The following is an 18,684-nucleotide window of genomic DNA, read 5'->3' on the forward strand; positions in this document are numbered from 1 at the left end:
TACAATAAGCTTTGCCACCCCAGGATTAGAGCTTTCCAGAAAGCTTGCACTCTTGATACCTCTCTAAACTCATTGACAATATTCACCCTGAGACAAAGCAAAGGGTCTGGCCAAGTTAGAGATGTCCTTGACACTTCCTTCAATTGATCCAAATAAGAGCCAAGGTGAAGATTTCTTGTTCTAGTGATGGGATCTAAACATCTCCCTGAATTCATCTGTGCAACCTGCTGTGCTCTGGGGTACTTGTTAGAATTCCATTAGCTTTGTTTGTGGTGTAAATGATATGGAAACTTCTCATGAGGAGCTAGGGGAGGTTTTAGGAGAGAAGGGAAAGAGCTGGACCAGTGAAATGGAAAGGAGACACTAGAAAGTGAAAGTTTAGGAAGTTTACATGGCCAAAATCATATTTGGCATTGATAGATACCACTGCAAAAAGCTCTCAGCTCTCTGTCGTGGCCCTTCTTCTAGTGGGGTTAATTTTTTTGCCACGCTGTTGATTTCTATCCACAGTTTAAACAGCGAAGGAGCCCTGTGATTTTCTGAAGGTAATTTACTTGTACAAGTTGGAGAGTTTTGCCCAAGACATGTGCTTTGCACCACCTTGATGTATTCCTCTCCTGTCCTGTCTAAGAGTGCCCCATTAGCATATGTCAGTAATCATTTATCCCCACTGCCTGTCAGCTCGGAGCTGCCGCTGCGCGGGAACATGACCGATCGCTGTTAAACAGATTGTGAGAGTCACACGAGATCCTGGGGCAAGCCTTCTCTTTAGAGCTCCTCTCACCCCAGACCTTTCCATCACTGCTCATTTTTCAGCCTGGGTTTTGCTCTCTGCTTTCCCTTTTGTTTCATCCATGGCTGTGGTTGGGTTCCTGCCCCAGCTTTCAAAACCTTCACATCTTTCCTTCTTCTCATTCTCCTTTTTCTTCTTCTCCCTTTACCTTCCTTCTCAGAAACAGCATCCAGCTCATTTTGCACAGCCTCTGCAGATTTTCCACATTCCTCCTTTCTCATTTGCCTTTCCCCAGTCACAGATCTAACAGGCACAGCCCACATTAGAACTTTGATCAAGGAATTTGTTGCTCACTTGACCTTCAGTGCATGGTTTCCTCCATGGGAAAATAACTCCACTTGAACATCCATAAGTGTTTACCCAGTTAAAAGCAGCAACAACCTGGAGGAAGTTAAGGGTTCCCAGAGATATTTGGTGGTCTTCAAACTGTTCTTTAACTACTCCTCTAAAGGAGGGTTCTACAGAGATGATGGAATGGTTTTGAAAACCAAACTGACTTAACCCAGGGACTCCAGAAGTCAATGTCAGTCCCTCCTTTACTGAGGTGACAAATGACCAAAACACTGCCTCTAATTCATGTAAAAACCCCATCCTTTTGTGCAAGAAGAGTGTGAAAAGCAACCACAAAAATATCACCTCACAGAAAGCTTGTTAGCAGACTCCATCTCCATATTTCTACCAGCCCTTGGTGGCTTTGTCCTGCTCTGACCAGTACAGAAGATGCTCATGAGTTGGGAAATATTCCAGACCCTGGGCAAGAATATTCAGAGACTCCATTGCCTGACCACAGCCTCACTTCAAACTTTATATCCATGAGATCCAAGGCAGGTGTGGGGTGCAGGAGTGTGATATTCTCCATCCACTCATCCTTCTGGTCACTCAGTCCCTTCATCATCTGGAGTAACACCTTTCATTCTGGCCTGCTCTGGGTCTGAGGGGAGCAACACCCAGCCACTGAAATAGTTATAATCCAAAACAAGGGCAACAGAAAGGTGAGAATTTGTTCCTTCAGGCCAATAAAAATCATCAAGAAGGATTTTTTTATTCCCACTATGACACCTTGCAGAGAGCTGCAGAAACTGGGCATGGGTATCTCTGCTGGCTCTTAAACTGGGCTTTTCACTCAGTCCCTGGCACCATGAAAGCTTGGCCAAGAAGTGGAAGAGAAGAAAACAAAGGAGCTTTTCTCTCCCCACTAATTGCATCCACTTGCTCCCTGCACTGCCAGAGCTGCATGACATTACATAGTCATTCAGTCAGTAAAATATGGACAAATTGACTGTATTTTCATTTGGATTTAGGTTTCAGCCCCACTGCCCACACTGTTAAGCTAACTGGGTGATTTACAGGCTCTCCCACACCGGGTGCTCCTGCTTGATCTGTCCTGTGGTCTCCAGGGCCCCCCAGCTCACCAAGGCAAGCAGGTCACAGGGAGCCAGTCCTGTCCTGATGGGCAGTTCATTAGGGAAAGTTGCTGCATTGAAATGTTTTTTTTTTTTTTTTCATTTTTTTTAACTAAACCAAGCAGTTGTTAACTCCTTAGTAACCTCAGCAAGATGCTTCTACTGCCCTCCTCTTCCTCAGCCACCCCCCAAAGCAAACAGCCTCTGCCTTGCTTTGCCTGCAGTGACACAATTCCAGGGCTTAAGTTTTGCCAGCATGGCTGGGACTGTGCACCAAAATTTAATTTATTTGTAGAAGTGGAACCACATTCCCTGGGGACTGTACTCTCAGGCAACCAGCATGGACAAAAGTCATAGAATAATGGAATGGTTTGGGTTGGAAATGGACGTTGAAAATCATCTTGTTCCAACCTCCTTGTCATGAGCAGGGACATCTTCCACTGGACCAGCATGCTCAGAGCTCCATCCAGCCTGGCCTGGAACACTTCCAGGGATGGGGCAGCCACAGCTTCTCTGGGGAACCTATTTCAATGCCTTACCACCCTCACAGGGAAAAAATATTTTCTAGCATCTAATCTAAACCTACTCTCTTTCAATTTGAACCCATTCTTCCTTGTCCTGCCACTCCAGGTTCTTATAAATAGTCTTGCCCCATCTTTCCTGGAAGTTCCCTTCAGGTCACCCCAAATCCTTCTCTGTTCCAGACCGAACAATCCCAATTCTCTCAGCCTCATGTCCCCCACATTCAGGGGATGTGTCCTGTCCCTGTGTCACTCCTCACCTGCTGGCTCAGGCAGAATTGTGTCAGCCAAACTCTGGAGAGGACATTGCTGCCCAAATGCAGCATCTCCACGTGTGTCAGGCCAGGCTGAGGCTCCAGCCACATCCACCTGAACATTTGATGGTCACTATCCAAACCACTAAGTCAATGTTGGCCACCCCCAATATACTTCCAGGGCTCTATCAAATCAAGAAAGATTCAGGCAGCAACAAAGCAGCGACACAGGACAGAATTCACCAACGTGTCAAAACAGCTCCGCGCACCTCCTGTCACTGACACACACCAGGGTTCTTCCTTTGCTCATTAGAGAATCCCAGCTCACACAGACACTCAGGTGGCTTGTTTACTTGACCAAGCAAGGGGAAGGAAAGGAAATGCAGCAACTTTGGACAAGACTTTTGTCACCGCTCGCTGCCTCCCCGAGCAGATGAAACGCGCGGCGCGGGTGCGCGATATGAATAAGCGATAAGCAATTGACGAGCAAGTGTTCGGGTACCTTGGCAAAAGACTTAATTTGCAACCTGGCACAAAATCAAAGGCTCTGTCAACGGCTGAGCGGCTCTCCTGCGTACGCCTTGCATTACCTGGGAAAGCTCTGTCAGGTAAATTTCCACTGAAAGTAATTAGAGGAATCCCCACTGTATAAAGTTTGCAGCAAAAAATTCTGGGCTCCCGGAATTTGATTCTCACCAGGGATCCGATACCTGCTCGCAGCCTGATCCTTCGTCAGAATTAACAGCTGAGGTTTAACACGTACACACAAAAGTGTTCTGCATTTTTTTTTAATGCCTTACCTCTATTTTTGTCTATGGAGCTGAACTGACAAGCACAGCTCATGTAATCTTGCAGCTGTTGTCTTGTCAGAAAAGCCAAAGATTCTGCTTAAATAACCTGGGCTTGATACACACAGCACACAGGGCTGGCTGTTCGGGTGCAGTATTGGTCCTCCTGGGTTTGAGGGCAGAGAAACTTCTGGGATGTGGAGTGCTATAAAACTCCTCTCCTGGGGCCTAAATAGTGCTTAAATAATAAAGCAATGAGTTCAAGAGCTTCCTGTCACCACACTGCCAGATCAATCCTCCCTTCAGCTGGGACTTGGGCTGACCAAAAAGAATTAAAATCAGTGTCAGCTGATGGTTGTTCAGTGGTCCAAGTGACACGAGCTGGTGGCTCCCAGCCCTGCAGTGACAATCCAAAGCAGCATCACTGGCCTGTGGCAGGCACAATGCAAAGAGAGACAACACCACCCTGCAGGGCTCCAAACAGGCAGCACAGACCCAGCTGCCCTGGGCATGATCCCTGCACATCTCTGGGCCCACGGCCTCTCCATGGCTAACTGCAGGCTCTGGCCCCTGTCAGCACCACTACATTCACTTGCAGATTCTGGAGGTTTTCTTGTTTTGCTTCCACAGTCAAAGATTCCAGCAATACAATTGCTCAAATCTCAGCAAAGCATTTTCATGATCCAGGTTTTCCCACTATCCCTTGTGCCCTGGACACTTAACCTCTCATCCCACCCAGTGCTGCCCTCTGTCAGAGAATATTTTGGCTTGGAAGGAACATTTAAGGGCCATCTAGTCCAGTTCCCCTGCAGTGAACAAGGTCATCCTCAACCAGATTTTGTTTCTCAGAGCCTCATCCAACCTGACCTTGAATGTTTCCACAGATGGAGCATCCACCACCTCTCTGGGCAACACCTCCAAGTATTTCAACACCCTCATTGTAAAAAACTTCTAATATCTTATCTCAATTGACCCTCTCTTTGTAAAACCCATTACCTGCCATGGTCAGCACTTCCCTCAGAGACAGAGTGAATATCATTCCTGTGCCATTTCCATTGCTCTGGACATCTCCTGATTAACAGAGAAAAACAGCACCCTCCTGTGCAGCTGTACAGCCTCGATCATCTCCAGGGCAGGCTCCACCTACAGACAAGCCCAGTAGCCAAAGGCAGCACCAGGAACAGTTGGCAGCCAATTCCCATTGCTCTTCTGGAGATTCTCACCCAGGAAGGAAGAGATTTTGGGTGCTCACAGCTTGTGGCAGGGCTCTGTTGGGTTATGGGTGAGCACCTGCCCTTGCTGCCAGTGCACAACTCCATGGAAACGCTTTTTAAATGGGTTTGGGATTTCATTCACGGCTCTCTTCTGACTTCTGCAGAAATGCTCTTTATCAAGATAACTTTAAGTAAAACTCTTGCCTGGCATGAAAAGGGTCAGGATTCAGATGTCAAGCACATGAGGTCAGTGTGAAAGCTGCCAGCTCTGGTCTGACCCTGAAACATCTGCCAGGGAGGTGGGGGGCACACTCCAGGTTACAGCTCCAGTGTGTTAATTCTTCTTTCCTCATGCTGTTGTCCAGACCAAATGACCAGTGAACCCCAGCAAATATCTGTGGCCATTATGTTCAGGAAGGAAAAAAAAAAAAACCAAATCTCTATAGGACATTAACAACAGCAGCCCAAAATCACCAAGCACTGTTTGAAACCTTCGTGGGCTTGAAGCAAATAAAGATCATTTAGCCCAGGCTCCCTTGTCCTGCATTTCTCATTTCTTAGAAAGGAGGGGAGAGAAAAATCAACCCCATTTGTTAAGCCAGTTAAGCACGCTCCTGGCAGGAAAAAGCCACATTATTTGTAACCCTAATAATCCAACACTCACCTCTGAGCACAGCTCATCTTGGACAGAATAACGTCTGTTTTAAAAGTACCTGCCTCTCTCTAACTTGTCATGGCATTTGTTGACAACCCTATTGAAAGCCGCTCTGGATGCGGCTGTGAAGGATCTTTCAGCACCTCTTTCTCTTTCCTAGACAGTTTTTGAAAGGGAGGGGAGAAAAAAAAAAAAAAGAAAAAAGCCATCAATACAGGGGGAAAAAGGCATCAGCAGCCAACATCGGCTGATGAAGCGCCTCACCTGGGCCCCCAGCACACCGCCTCCAATTAAATCAAAATGGTTTGTTTTTAATGGTCTTTTACACTGACAAGTGGGCTATCATTCCAGGCCTAGAGAGCTGTCAGGGAGCCGAGGCAAATCCTCCGTTGATAATGCCCAATGCTTCCAATTAGGAGCCGGGGCCGCTGCTGGCGCTCTAACGATTCCCCAGCCTCCCCCAAGGCCCCTTCGGCGCTGGCTGTTTCGTCTTGGCTCTTCCTCCTCCGCAAATTACTGACACAAAACGGAGGCGCCCCGGTGCCTCCTCACCACGCCGGGCCCCGGCCCTGTTGGATTTAATGAGGCGATGGAAGTTTTTGCGGATCTTTCGCTAAATTCTTTTCTTGTTTGACAGCTGCTTGAGTGTTGACCTTATAAAAGATTTAGTGTTTCTCATTATTTTCTGTCAAGCTTTACAAGCGGTGGCTTGGCGGAAAAAAATCATTTGCATCTCGATGCGCGCGCGCGGGGTGGGTTTTTTTTTATTTTTTATTTATTTTATTTTTTTTATTTTGTCTGTACGGGGATGCTCGGCGCTCTGAGCGTCAGTGTGTGCACCCTACCCCTCTCTGTATTGTTTGTTTTACTCCCTCCTCCCTGCCTTTCCTGAAAAAAAAAAATCACTGTTTTGTGTTGTTTTGGAAAGAAAAAAAATAAAAAAGCACCAAGATTTGTTAGATTCCTGTAAATGAAGGAGGGTTTGGGAAAGGAAAAAAAAAAAAAAAGGAAATAATAGAGATTGGTTTCCTGTAAAGTGAGCACAGGAAAGTGTTTTGTCACCCGCTAAAAGGATTCGATCAAATGGATGATGGAGGAACCAGGCTGAGTCCCGGGTGCAGCTTTGTTGTTGGAGTGAAAAATGGTGCAGGGGAGCTGGGAGCTGCTGGGAGCAGGTGGGCAGAGCCAGGCAGGTGCTGGGAGAGGAGCAGGGACAGCCAGGTCTCCATGGATCCTTCCAGGCCATGAGGAGAGCCTGGTGCTGTTCATTACTTCAGGCCTTTCCACCACAAACCATTAAACACAGCTCTAGTAAATAAAACTCCCCCCTTAAGCTGAGCTTATTTTGCACCCAAAGGTGTTCACAACAAGAAAACCCAGCTCAGTCATCAGGGGATCTCTGTAGGGAAAACATTCTTCCCTGCACCTCCTTGGCCTTTCTGCATCTCACATGCAATTTATCAGCCCTCAATTAACACACCTGCCTTAATGTACCCTCCAATTTAACACATTGTTGGAACCATGAAGCTCTAAAGATAATATCCCCAAATAGATATTGAAGTTTTAGGAGTGGGAATTATTGTTCTTGCCCCTCTAATTCTGTGAAGCAAACACCGACATTACAATGTCCCAGCTGCAAGGGTCCTGCAGGTTTGCATTTGTCAATAATAAATGAAATGAAGAGCAGCAAACATTGCTCCTGAGCAGCAGCTGGAGCCCATGGCAGCTCCATCATCCTGCAAGGAAAACCTTTCAGCTTTTTCCTACAAGCCATATTGGAGGACTGGCTGCAGCAGGACAGGAAACAAAACCCTGGCATTAACAACCCATAACTGCAGCAGAGTAATGGCAAAGATCATCAGCTGTCTCTAGAGGAGCTACCTTTGGGTTCATCATTTAAAATATGAATTAGAAGAATCAGAGATGAGGATCCATCACTGGCATTGACTGCTCAACACCAGTCTCTGTCATAAGGAGACCTCTGACCCAAGCACACCCTTATCTGGGCTCTAATGACTGGGAGGGTTTCTCATTTTTTAAAGCAGCACTTGGCCCTGTCCTACACCTGGTGCTCCCCACTCACTCATGCTGAGGGCAGGAGCTGGCATCCCCCACAACTTCCCAAGGCTCTGCTCACTTTAATTACTGCCAGTTGTGGCTCAGTGGGACATTTCTCACCCAGGAGCTTTGTACCAACATTGGAGTGAATTAACTGCTGTTCCCTCTCCTATGGCATCGCCCCATCCCAGGCAGAAATGTCCCTGTGCCAGCTCCCAGCACTGACAGGAAGGCAGAGGAACATTCAAGAGAAGCAGCTCAGCTGTCCTTACCTGCAAGCACTGGATTTTTCTAAAAAAAAAAAAAAAAATCCCAGCTGCAGAGGAAAAACTGCTGCACCTTTAATGGCAGGCTGGAGTTGGAATGAGCAGGGATTGTCCCTGCCAGCTCCTGGGGTTACTCACCCCCTGCTTCTGCCTTCCCCAGCTCTCCCTCCCTGAGAGGGGTTATGTCACTGCTGCTATTTGTGAGGAAGCAAAACCATCCAGAAACAGCTGTCTGAAGTTAGGCACTCAAATGCATATTTAAGTACCTGAACGCCTTCCTCCAGAGAGGGGGAATAGCTAAATATGCTTTGTTTGTCTTGATTAATGAGATCACTAGCAAGCTTTTCAGGGCAAAGACTGCTCTGTATTTTTACATATGCAAAGCCTGACATGCAGCCAGCCTGAGCAGGGTGGATGGGGGAAGAGGGAGGCAGCTCAGCACAGGCACACAGGCAGATGTGTGGCACAGGGAATGGTGCTGGGGCAGGCAGAGCCCACAGAAAACACTCCAGTCACTGCATCCCCCGTGCTGGTTTGCTGCTCAGAGCTGTGTGTGAGCCCCACTGCTCACCCCAAAGGGCCCTGGCACCTTTCTACCCTCAGATTAATTCCCTTTGGTTTGTTGGCATGGGTATTTTTTCACCCTGTCCTCACTCAAAGGTGATTCCTGGGCAGCTGCTGCTTCTGTGGTTTTAGGTCCCCTGACCTCACCAGGGATTTCTCTGGGAGCTCTGAGCCCATCCTGGCCCCTCAGTGAAGCACCCAATCCTGTGCTGTAGAAAACAACTCCTACTTATTTCAGGGCCCACCTTAGGGCATAGCAGCCTTTGAAAATGTCAGACAACAAACACAGCTTAATAAAACTACAGGGGCTTGATGCTAGAGCAGGATAAGAACCTCCTGAAGTCAATCAGAAAGCTACTCCTCATTTTAAGCAGGTTAAGTGTTTAACTCCAGCTGGAGACAGAGCTCCCAGCCAGGCAGAACCCTTGTGCAATCTGCAGTCTCCTCCCTGTCTGTGCTTCAACCCATTTTCTGTGGATTGCCTGTAACCAATCCTCTCTCTGCTCCTTCCCTCATAGGCTAAGCCTCATCTCAGGACTTTTCCAGACCCTCAGTCCCGTCAGAAGGCTCTCAGTGCCTCCCACTGAGGAGTTGCTGTGAGCTGCCCCTTCCCCAGAGGGCCCCCAGAACAAGGATGGTGCTGGGCACAGCCCTTGGACCCCAGGATTCCACATGCAATAGACTTTCTCTCAGTTTTTACAGTTATGCTAATGCAGATATAGCCAAATAAATCATAAATATAAGAGGAATGATTCAGTGTCAGCCTGTTCATTGCTTTGTGTCAGGTGCACAGCACAATCCTGATGGTGCTCAGTGCTCACACCAGCACAGCCCCACAGGGAGGCAGGACAGGCTCCTTCCCTGCTGGCTCTGGACAAATAGATTGAATGCAGCCATATCCTAGCTGATACCAAATCTGTAATTTCTCATCAGGCCTCATTTCTTTGCCAAAAACGCTTCCCATCAGTGCCTGATTCAGCAAAGCCATTGCCTGTGTGAAGGAATTCAAACACCTGCTTTGAGTGCTCTGCCAAACTGGGCCTCACCAGGCAAAGCTCTGCTTTAAGGTGGCTCCAGGCAGCTCCACGCTCATCCCCAGCAGCTGCTGCAGCCCCCAGGGCTGAGCCTCTCCAAGCCCTCACTGAACAAACCCAAATTGTACCAGCACCAACTCAGCATCACAGCACCCAAACCCACAGGCTCAGAGAGGAACCAGCACATTTGGAATCCATCTGGTTAAAAGTGCCAAAATTTAAATGTGGATCTCCATGATCACTAAAGGAATAGTTGATATCTCTTACACAGTCTGCTTCTCACATCTACCATTACAGCTCAGAGTTTACTGGCTTTTTAAGACAAATTATCTCCCACTTTTCATATTCTCTCTCCCGTTGGCATTGGAGAGCTCAGGAGTGTTCACCCCAGAGCTCTGGGAGGTGACATCTGCTCTGCTGGGCAGCCCCAACTGCATCCTGAGCTCAGGTGGATGTGCCAGCACCATTTTTCCCCCCACACCTTGGCACTGGGATTATCCCACTCCCACATAAAGCCACCAGCAGCCAAAGGACAGGAAAAACCCATGTTGGCTCAGGGCTCATTGGCCCTCAGATTTCCAACCAAACCTTTAACCCCAAACCTCAGAGAGAAGAGCTCTTGCATGGCTCAAAATGAAACAACAAAATAAATTACAAGGGCAGTTTGCTTTTTTTTTACCTCTCAGGACAATGAAGGCTCTCCAGGAGCTGCTCCAGCTTTTCCAGCTTGCACCTCAACCTGCCCTTTTATAAGGCAGGAGCTGTAACAAACCCCACCCTGCCCACACCTGAGCTGAGGGAGGAACCAAATCACCTGCTCCACACCGGGAAAACCCTGCTACGTGTTGTTTCTTTTTAGTGCAGGACTCTAAATAAAACCCATCTAAAATAACGAGGAGGATAACAGCAGGGCTTGCCAAGCTGGCAGAGGTGGATTATAACCAAAGGCCTTTCCCACCTCCCCAGGGAGGGAGGGAGTTGGGCCTTAAATGACTTGTCTTGCTAAAAATGGCACTGTTTATGAGAAACCCAGGCACGGGGTTTGTCCTCCTGCCTGCTGGGAGCAACATCCAGCTCTCAGCCCGGCCCCAGCATCCCTGGGGTGTGCTCAGGGAAGGGAACACCTCCAGAGAGTCCTGCCGGGCTGGGCACGGCTGGCACAGAGCGGCGTGAACCAAACCAAAGCCCCGCAGAGCTGCTGGTCGGGACAAGGAATCAGCAAAGAGACCAGAAAATCATCTGACAAACCAACAAAGTGCGTTCAGAAAACACCTCTCAGTGCAGCTCAGAGCCGACAGATCTGACAATGAAACGCTGGGCAAGGTCGTGCCCCAATGTCCCCGGCGTCGCTGCTCGGATGGGCAGCACGGGGCACCCCTGCCCTGGCACCCCCGGTCCCAGCCCGGCCCCGTCCGAGCGGCGAGCAGCGATCGCGGCCCCGCTCCTTGTCCTGCAGTGACACCCACCGGTAACGGGGCTCCCTCCGCCGCTGCAGCGGCTGCTCCCGCCTGCCCGAGCCCCCCGTGCCCGCCGAGCCCCCCTGTCCCTCCTGCCCTCGCTGGGTCACCGGAGCATCCCTCGCTGTGCCAGCCGGGCACGGCCTCACCCGGCACCCAGCCAACCTTCGGGAGGGTTCCTCCCTCTGCCACAGCCTTCCAGCGCACCGGGCCGGGCAGATATCTCTGATTAACCCTTGTTAGCCACCGTCAGAGCTCTGCAGGGAAGGGAACGCCTGGGTCAGCCCTGCCCCGGCCCCAGGGCCAAACCTGCACCGCTGACAGCAACCAGGAGAGCCCAGCAGGGCGGGATTGACAGCAGCTCCCAAAGCTGCCAAAGCCCTAAATCCAGCCCTGGATTGTGGCTGTGAATGCAGCTGGCATCAGGGCTCTGCTCTTGGCTGAGTGCTTGTGAAAAGGAGCAGTTGGGAAATCGGGGTTTGGGGGCAGCACACAGAGGGAAGGAGTGTGCCCTGCTCCGTGGTCTGTGCACAGGGTTTCCTGTCTGTGCTGGGAGCCACAGAAAAATCCTTGGAGCCCCACCTGGCCAGGGTCTGGTGATGTGGGAGGGACACCACGTATGGGCAGAATGGGGCACATTTCTGCCTTGGGGAGTCTAACTCTGAAACAAGTTAATAAAACAATAGCATGAATAATAGTAATAATAATTTTGGTGTCATTAGGACATGAGTAGCAGTGCATCTGTAGCTGCTGGGAGCCCCAAGTGTGGCCTAGGAGTGACCTGTCTGTCCCCAGGGGTGGGCATGGCACTATACAGAACCTGCTCTGGGAGGTTCCATCAAATACACCCCAAAATCTTGCACATCATCAGGAATTTGGTCTCATCTGGGGACGTCCTTGTGCTTATTTGAAAGCAGGTGCTTTATTCAAGGGCAAGCCTCACCAGCCCAAACCTGTCCCTGCATGGCTGATCCAAATCCTGATCCTAATCCCACTCCCTGTCCTGCTGCCTTTCCCAGTCCCATTCCTGGTCCCAAACAAAACCTCAGCGCTGGTTCCATCCCAGTGCAAATTTCCACCCCAAATGTGAACTCCTGGTTGAACAGGGAGGCTGCCAGAGCACAGGGACCAGCACAAACACTGCCAGGATCTCCAAACCCCATCGGGGTCTCACCAGAATCACTTTCTGCACACCCATCGCTCTGTTCCAGTCCAAAGGGACACCTGGCCCAGCCTCGTGGATGGGGGACACTGCAAAAGTGACCTGTCCCCACTCGTGGCTCTGTGTGCTGGGAGGGACACGGGGCACAGCAGCAGCAGCAGGAACCCCTCACAAGGGCAGGGAGGCTCAGCACGAGGTGGGGGCAGGCTGGGACCGGGGCTGATGATGCCGATTTCGTTCCTGGGCTTGTCCTCCTCTAAAGTTCTTTTGTTCCTGTGCCCCGATCTGGCGGCCCCGAGCTGCGGGCAGGAGGAGCGGGGGCCCTGCGAGCGCCGCTGCCGACAGCTGGCAGCCGGGCTGCCCCAGGGGGCTCCCCATCCTTGGTCGCCTCCAAGCTGCCGGCCAAGGGCGGCTTTGGAAGAGGGACAAGATGCAGCTGACTGGCCGGGAAGGTGGGCGACAGAAGAAATCGGGTGTTTGAGAAATAACCAGCGACATCGCTTTAAAGTGACGCAGCTCCGCGCGGCCGCGTGTGGACATTTTCCCCATCTCCTCGGTGAAGGCTCCATCCACGGGAAAAACCCCTAAATAAACCCTGGAGGACACGGCAGCCATGCTGACCGCGAGGAAGGTGGGGATCCTGCGGGAGCCTGTCCCTCTCCAGCCTGGGAGACCAAGAGCAGCAAACCCCGACGGGGCGGGAGGGAGGAAAGTTGGTGTCCCCGGCAGAACCGGGCAGGACGGGGCAGCCCTGCCTGAGGCCATCGGTGTTTTATTTAAAATGCGACTGATGGCAGGAAAAACCCGTTCTGAGCGCGGTCCCTGCCCGGTTGCAGCAGCAGGTACCGCCCTGGGCACGAGCAGAGTGGGCAGAGCGATGCCCGCTCCTCGCTCTGGTGGCGGCTGCCCGGCTGCCCCTTGGACCTCTGTGCTCGGCCACAACCAAATCGGTTGTGCATGCAACGAAATTCGCAGCTCCGAGGCTCATCTCGGGCTCAGAGCATCCGCCTCGGTGCTGGGGGTTTTGGGAGGTTTCGGTGCTTTTTTTTCTCCCCGTTTTTATTTTTTATTTCTATTCTTTTTTTTTCCTAAATTTTTTTGTTTTAATTTTAACGCCCAGCAAAACTTTCCCTGCTCGGGAGGGACCGATCAGATCAGCTAATTGGGGGGGAAGCGCGCAGAAAGCAGTAACCCCTCGCTAACCCACCCAACCCACACCCCCCTCCCTCCGCGGCTAATCATCCCATTAAGAGCCCCATCAGCGGGATAATGACAGCAAAAGAGGGCGGAAACCGCCCGGAAAGCGCGGGGATCCGGGCCACAATTAATTCCCGTTAATCAAGCTCCGAGGTGTCGCCTGGTGGGGAGTGACATCCCCCAAATCGCCTGGCGGCCAATGGGCGCCTTCACACGGGCTGGGTGGGGGGTGCCGGGGTCCCTCAGCCGGGGCGGCCCAAATTCGGCTTTTTCTCCCCATTTTCCCCGATCCCCCCCGGGGAGGGCGCGGCGCTGCCGCCGCTGTCCGAGGTGCTGAAGGCACCGGAGCGGCTCCGGCGCTGTCCGAGGTGCTGCGGGCTCCGGAGTGACTCCGCTTCCCCCCGGCTCTGTCCGAGGGGCTGGCAGGGAAAGGGGGGCGCCGCGGCCGCCCGGCGACTGGCCACCCCCTCCGCCCTCCCCTCGCCCTTCCCCATTGATTTCTGGATCATTAAGTGGTTAAGGCGCTGCGAAGCCTTCACTATCGATCGCCGCCTGCCCAGCTCCGGCTGGGAGCCCCCGGGCTGCCCCCCAGCCCCGCGCCGCGGCTCCGGGCACGGGTGGGGTGGCCGGGAGCCCGGGTGAGCTTGGGGTCCGTCCCCCCTCACCCCACCCCCTTGGCGGCCAAAGTTTGACTCTGCCTCCCTCTCCCCCCCTCTCCTGTCTGTCTGTGAGTGCAGCTGGGCGCGATGCTGAAGACGGAGCAGCCCTGGATCTAACGCGCGGCGCCTCGGAGAGCCTTGCAGCAATTGTTGTCCGGACCCCGGACTGAACTTTGCTCCTTTTTTTTTTTTTTTTTTTTCCTTTTTACCTTGTTTTTATTTATTTTTTTTTTTAATTTTTGTTTTGTTTTGTTTTTATCGTTAATTATCATTACCAACCCGCTTCCGCCGCGCCCTCCCCGCCAATGCCCGTGTGAGCGCCGGCACCTCGCGGGGGCCATGGAGGGCTCCACCGGCTTTGGGATCGACTCCATCCTCTCGCACCGAGCCGGCAGCCCGGCCGTGCCCAAGGGGGACCCGCTGGTGGCGGACGGGCGGTCCCCGCTGGAGCTGAGCCCCCGCTCGGAGGGCAGCAGCGGGTGCCCCTCGCCCCGCTCGCCGGGCCGCGAGTGCCTGGAGGCGGCGGCGGCGCCGCGGCCGGGCCTGGATGCGCATCTCCAGCCGGGGCAGGGCTCGGCTCCCTCGCAGTCCCGCACCGTCACCTCCTCCTTCCTCATCAGAGACATCCTGGCCGACTGCAAGCCCCTGGCAGCCTGCGCGCCTTACTCCAGCACCAATGGACCTCACGGCGGGCAGGAGCCGGCGGGCAGGATCTCCGCCAAACCCGGCGAGGATTTTAGGGAGAAAATGGAAAAAAACACCAGCAGCTCCTCCTCGGACTCGGAGTACAAAGGTAAGAGCGGCTCAGCCCGCTGGGCTGTGCGGACCCGCAGCCTCGCGGGGCTCTGGGATCCCAGCCCCGCTCAGGGCAGGTCACGGTGTCGGTGGTGCCCGAAATGACCGAGGAACTTGGGGAAACTTGGGGGTTCGGTGGGGCTCGGCCCGGTGGAAGGGGCTGGGGCAATCGGCGCTTCATGGAACGAGCGCGGGGGATGCTCCGGGGCCGCCTTCCGCCGCAGAGATCCGGCTGAGCCGCTGCACCCGCCGGGAAAGGAGCAGCGGAGACGGATTTCTGCCTGAGGGGGAAAAAAAATAAAAAAAAAAAAAATAAAAAAAAAAGAAAAACCAAAACAAACAAACCAAAACAGAATAGTAATAAAATAATGACGGATATGCTGTGCTCCGGTGAGAAACGAACAAGCCGTTCAGCGGGCTTTGATTCGGTTGTTTGTTATTTGGGTTATTATTTTGGAAATCGTTCAAACCCCAGCAGTGCAGACGGGGAGCCCGGGCCGCATCCGCAGCACCGGGGGGCGTGGGGCGGGATGCAGGCGCTGCTCGCCCCGGGCCGGGGGCTTCGGCATCCCGGGACCCCCCAAGCCCTGCCCGGCCTCCCCCTGTGGCACTCGGGGCAGGGAGAGGCACAGGAACAGCTCGGGGGGTTTGGGGTCAGAGCTCGCCCCTCGGAGCCATTTATCCCCCGTGCTTTCTGCCATCCCACCATCATCAGCTCTGCAGAAACTTTTCTCCGGGAAAAGTGTTCGCCGGCTGTTCGCGAGGGAAGGGAGAGGGAATCCATCCAGCTGGGCGGAGAGCAGGGAGGTGACGGCACCTTGTGGGACCGCTGAATTTGGGGGGATTGGCTGGAAAAACGGGGACAGACTGAGCCCCGTCCCGGCTATAAATGCACCCTGGGCTCGCCCGGAGCCGCTGGGCTGAAATCTGGTTCATGGAGGAAAAAAAATTCACCCAAGTAAGGCTCAAAGGTGGCGGCAGGTTCTGGACATCACGGGGCGATTTTTGCTCCAAACGAAGGACGGAGTTCGGGCTCGGTGCCGGGGCTGGAGGTGCCCCGGGAGGAAACATCGGCCCCACCGCTTTGCAGGGCCGGCAGTGCCGCGATTCCCACTTTGTTTGTTTGTCCTCGCCTCCTACACCCGGCCCCAATTCCTGCAGCTCTTTTCTCCTGCCCCAAAGAAGGAAAAGAAGCGAGGGGAGAGGAGAAAAGGGGATTCTCTGCATCCCCTGAGCGGGCCGGGGGTTCAGTTTTGGGTGGGCGCCGTTTCCCGGAGCCCCTCGGCTCCTCTGCCGTCCCTGCCGCGGGACAGCCACGGCCACGCTGCAAACGCCGTTTAAATGGGGAAAAAAATCCTTTAAATTGCAAGGGAAACACCGCTTAAATGGGGCGCAAAAAACCCCCACCGCTTCAATGAAAGGGGAAAAATACTGTCTAAGCTGAGGGAAAAAAAAAAAAAAAACAAACCAAAACCCAGTTTAAATAGGGAGGAAAGCACAATTTAAATGAGGGTAAAACCCCCGCATGGATGGAGGAGTGAAGATCCCCGCTCCCAGAGCGGTTCTTTTTGTGCCGCTTTGGAAATTGCCTTTCCTGGGGCAAAACGCCCCGGATTTATTCCGCAAAGGGGCTGCAGAGCTCGGCCTAGCCCCCAGCGGCCAAAGTGCTGGAAAAACCCAAAATATATTTTTTAATACTTGTATATACATATATATATATATATTTTTTTTTTTTTTTTTTAAGCTAGGAGTAGCCAGGGTTCGGTCCGGACCGGGCAGCGAAGCCGTGGCCGCCGTTCCTGCGGCTTTTTGGCGAGCAGGAACTTTTTAGGAGCCGAGGATCAGCCCAGGGGCCGGGGGGATTTTCCTCCTCGGGATGCCAGAGGCCAGACCCGCTTTACTCGGGAAAAAGTCCCGCAAACTTCGGGGCCGCTCCCGGGAGAGGTCGGGGCCGCTCCCCCTGCCCGGTTCCTGCGGGTCGGGGCTGCCGCGTCCCCGGGACCGGGACCGGGACCGGATCCCCCGCCCCAGGATCAGCCCCGGCTCGTTCCGCCCGCTCGGCCACAGCCAGGATTTCTGCTTGAAGGGTTTCGCTCCCCGGTGGCTCAATTAACCGGATTATTGTCTTCCTACAGAGAGAAATCAGCTCGCGTTCGGCTCCAGCCTTGTCCCTACTCAGCCCCGCCACCAGCAAATTTAATATAAACCCCTGTAAAAAAAAAAAAAAACAACAACAAACCCAAACGCCGGCGATTTGTATAAATCGAACCTATTTGCTCCATAATCTCCTCCAGGAGATAGGAGAAGGCGAGCGCGAGCAGGAATTGACTTTTCCCCTTTTATTTTTGTTGCTGCTCCGTAATTTTTCCATCGCCTTGCAACATTTTGAGGCGTAAATTCCCGCATCGCTCCTTTCGGCGCGTATGCAACGAACCACCATCAGCCCCTCTCGTTCGGCCTTTTTTCAAGATAAAAATCAGGGTTAAACAGGGGTTTGCGAAGGGCTTTCCCCGGTATTTCGTTGTGCGCCCTGGAGAAGGGAGGTTTGCTGCAGCATCCCCGGGAGGACGGAGGATTCTCCGCGGAGGGGAGAGGCAGCACCGCATTATTCCCCTCCAAAAAAAAAAAAAAAAAAAAAAAAAAAAAAATAAAGAAAGAAAAGTGGGCTCGCAATTTTCGGTTTTGGTTGGTTTGTTTTGGTTTTTAAAAAGGAAAAGAAAATAAAAGAGAGAGAGAGAAAGGTAGATAAAAAAGGAAGGAAATAAAAAATATCCAAGCGCCAAGAAATCTTTTTGAGTTTGGGGGAATACGCCCCGAGGAAAGTCCTGCCCCGAGAGACATGAGGGGGATCAGGGGGGTCTGGGCCCGGGGTTCTCTCGGCACAATCCAGGGTTCCTGCTCCGATCCCAGACCCTCGGGACGGGGAGAAGCCGGGCCCGGCTCGGGGAGCCCCTGAGTTCCCCCTGGCAGCCGGGGCTCAAATTTACGGGGGTGCAAAGCGAATGTGCCGTGAGCGCCACTCGGAGCCGAGCCCTGCTCTGCTGAGGGCGATTCCCTTCCTGCCCTGACCTGGCCTCTTTTCCTCCCTGTGCGCTCAGTGAAAGAAGAGGGGGACCGAGAGATCTCCAGCTCCCGGGACAGCCCCCCGGTGCGGCTGAAAAAGCCGCGCAAAGCCCGCACCGCCTTCACCGACCATCAGCTGGCCCAGCTGGAGCGCAGCTTCGAGAGGCAAAAATACCTGAGCGTGCAGGACAGGATGGAGCTGGCCGCCTCCCTCAACCTCACCGACACGCAGGTGAAAACGTGGTACCAGAACAGAAGGTAAAAAATGCACCGTTCCCTCCCGCCCTGCTCCCCTCCCCGGCCGCGCACCCCCAAAACCACGCAGGGATTTTGCACCCCAAAACCCTCCCGGCACAGCGATAGGAGCGATGTCCGGCCCGTCCCCCCCTCTCCCAGGGCTTTTTAGGGGAGAAAAGGGGAGGAAAGCGATGCTGGGTGTGGGGCAGGAGGGGCAATCCGTGCCCCCAGCCCCGGCAAGGCGGGGAGGCAGGACCGGGCTTGCAGCGAAACACAACAGCATAACACATCGGCCCATTAATAATAGATACCAATTACTGCTTTGGGCATCAATAATTAACACTCTTTACAGTAATTACACAATTATTATTATGATGAATAATTTACTGGTGGAAATAGGTTTTAGCGCTTCAGCGACAAATCTGTAAAAGGGCTGGCGGCGCGGTGGCTTCGGGGCGTTTGTCCCGACACCGCCAGCCCCGAGCATCGCCACGGCCACCAAACGAGGGATCCCCGGCCGCAGCCCCCGCCCTGTCCCCTCGCCCGTTCCAGGGTTTTACCCTC

General features: G+C 52.9%; 2 protein-coding genes across 2 annotated transcripts in view; both read left to right on the forward strand.

Annotated features, from left to right (window-relative positions):
* Positions 1-9,265, forward strand: part of CFAP77 (cilia and flagella associated protein 77) — a 59,147-nt gene extending 49,882 nt beyond the window's left edge. Inside the window, exon 6 of the mRNA XM_063174393.1 lies at positions 9,035-9,265. Within this exon, the coding sequence (XP_063030463.1) occupies positions 9,035-9,103 (69 nt within the window). The 3' untranslated portion in view covers positions 9,104-9,265. The remainder of the gene's footprint in view (positions 1-9,034) is intronic.
* Positions 9,266-14,364: 5,099 nt separating this feature from the next.
* The window catches only part of BARHL1 (BarH like homeobox 1), a 5,808-nt gene continuing 1,488 nt past the window's right edge, over positions 14,365-18,684 (forward strand). Inside the window, exons 1-2 of the mRNA XM_063174709.1 lie at positions 14,365-14,818; positions 17,919-18,141. Coding sequence (XP_063030779.1) covers positions 14,365-14,818; positions 17,919-18,141 — 677 coding nt within the window. The remainder of the gene's footprint in view (positions 14,819-17,918; positions 18,142-18,684) is intronic.

This window comes from Melospiza melodia, chromosome 22 (genome assembly GCF_035770615.1).
Source record: "Melospiza melodia melodia isolate bMelMel2 chromosome 22, bMelMel2.pri, whole genome shotgun sequence".
NCBI classification, from domain to species: Eukaryota; Metazoa; Chordata; class Aves; order Passeriformes; family Passerellidae; genus Melospiza; species Melospiza melodia.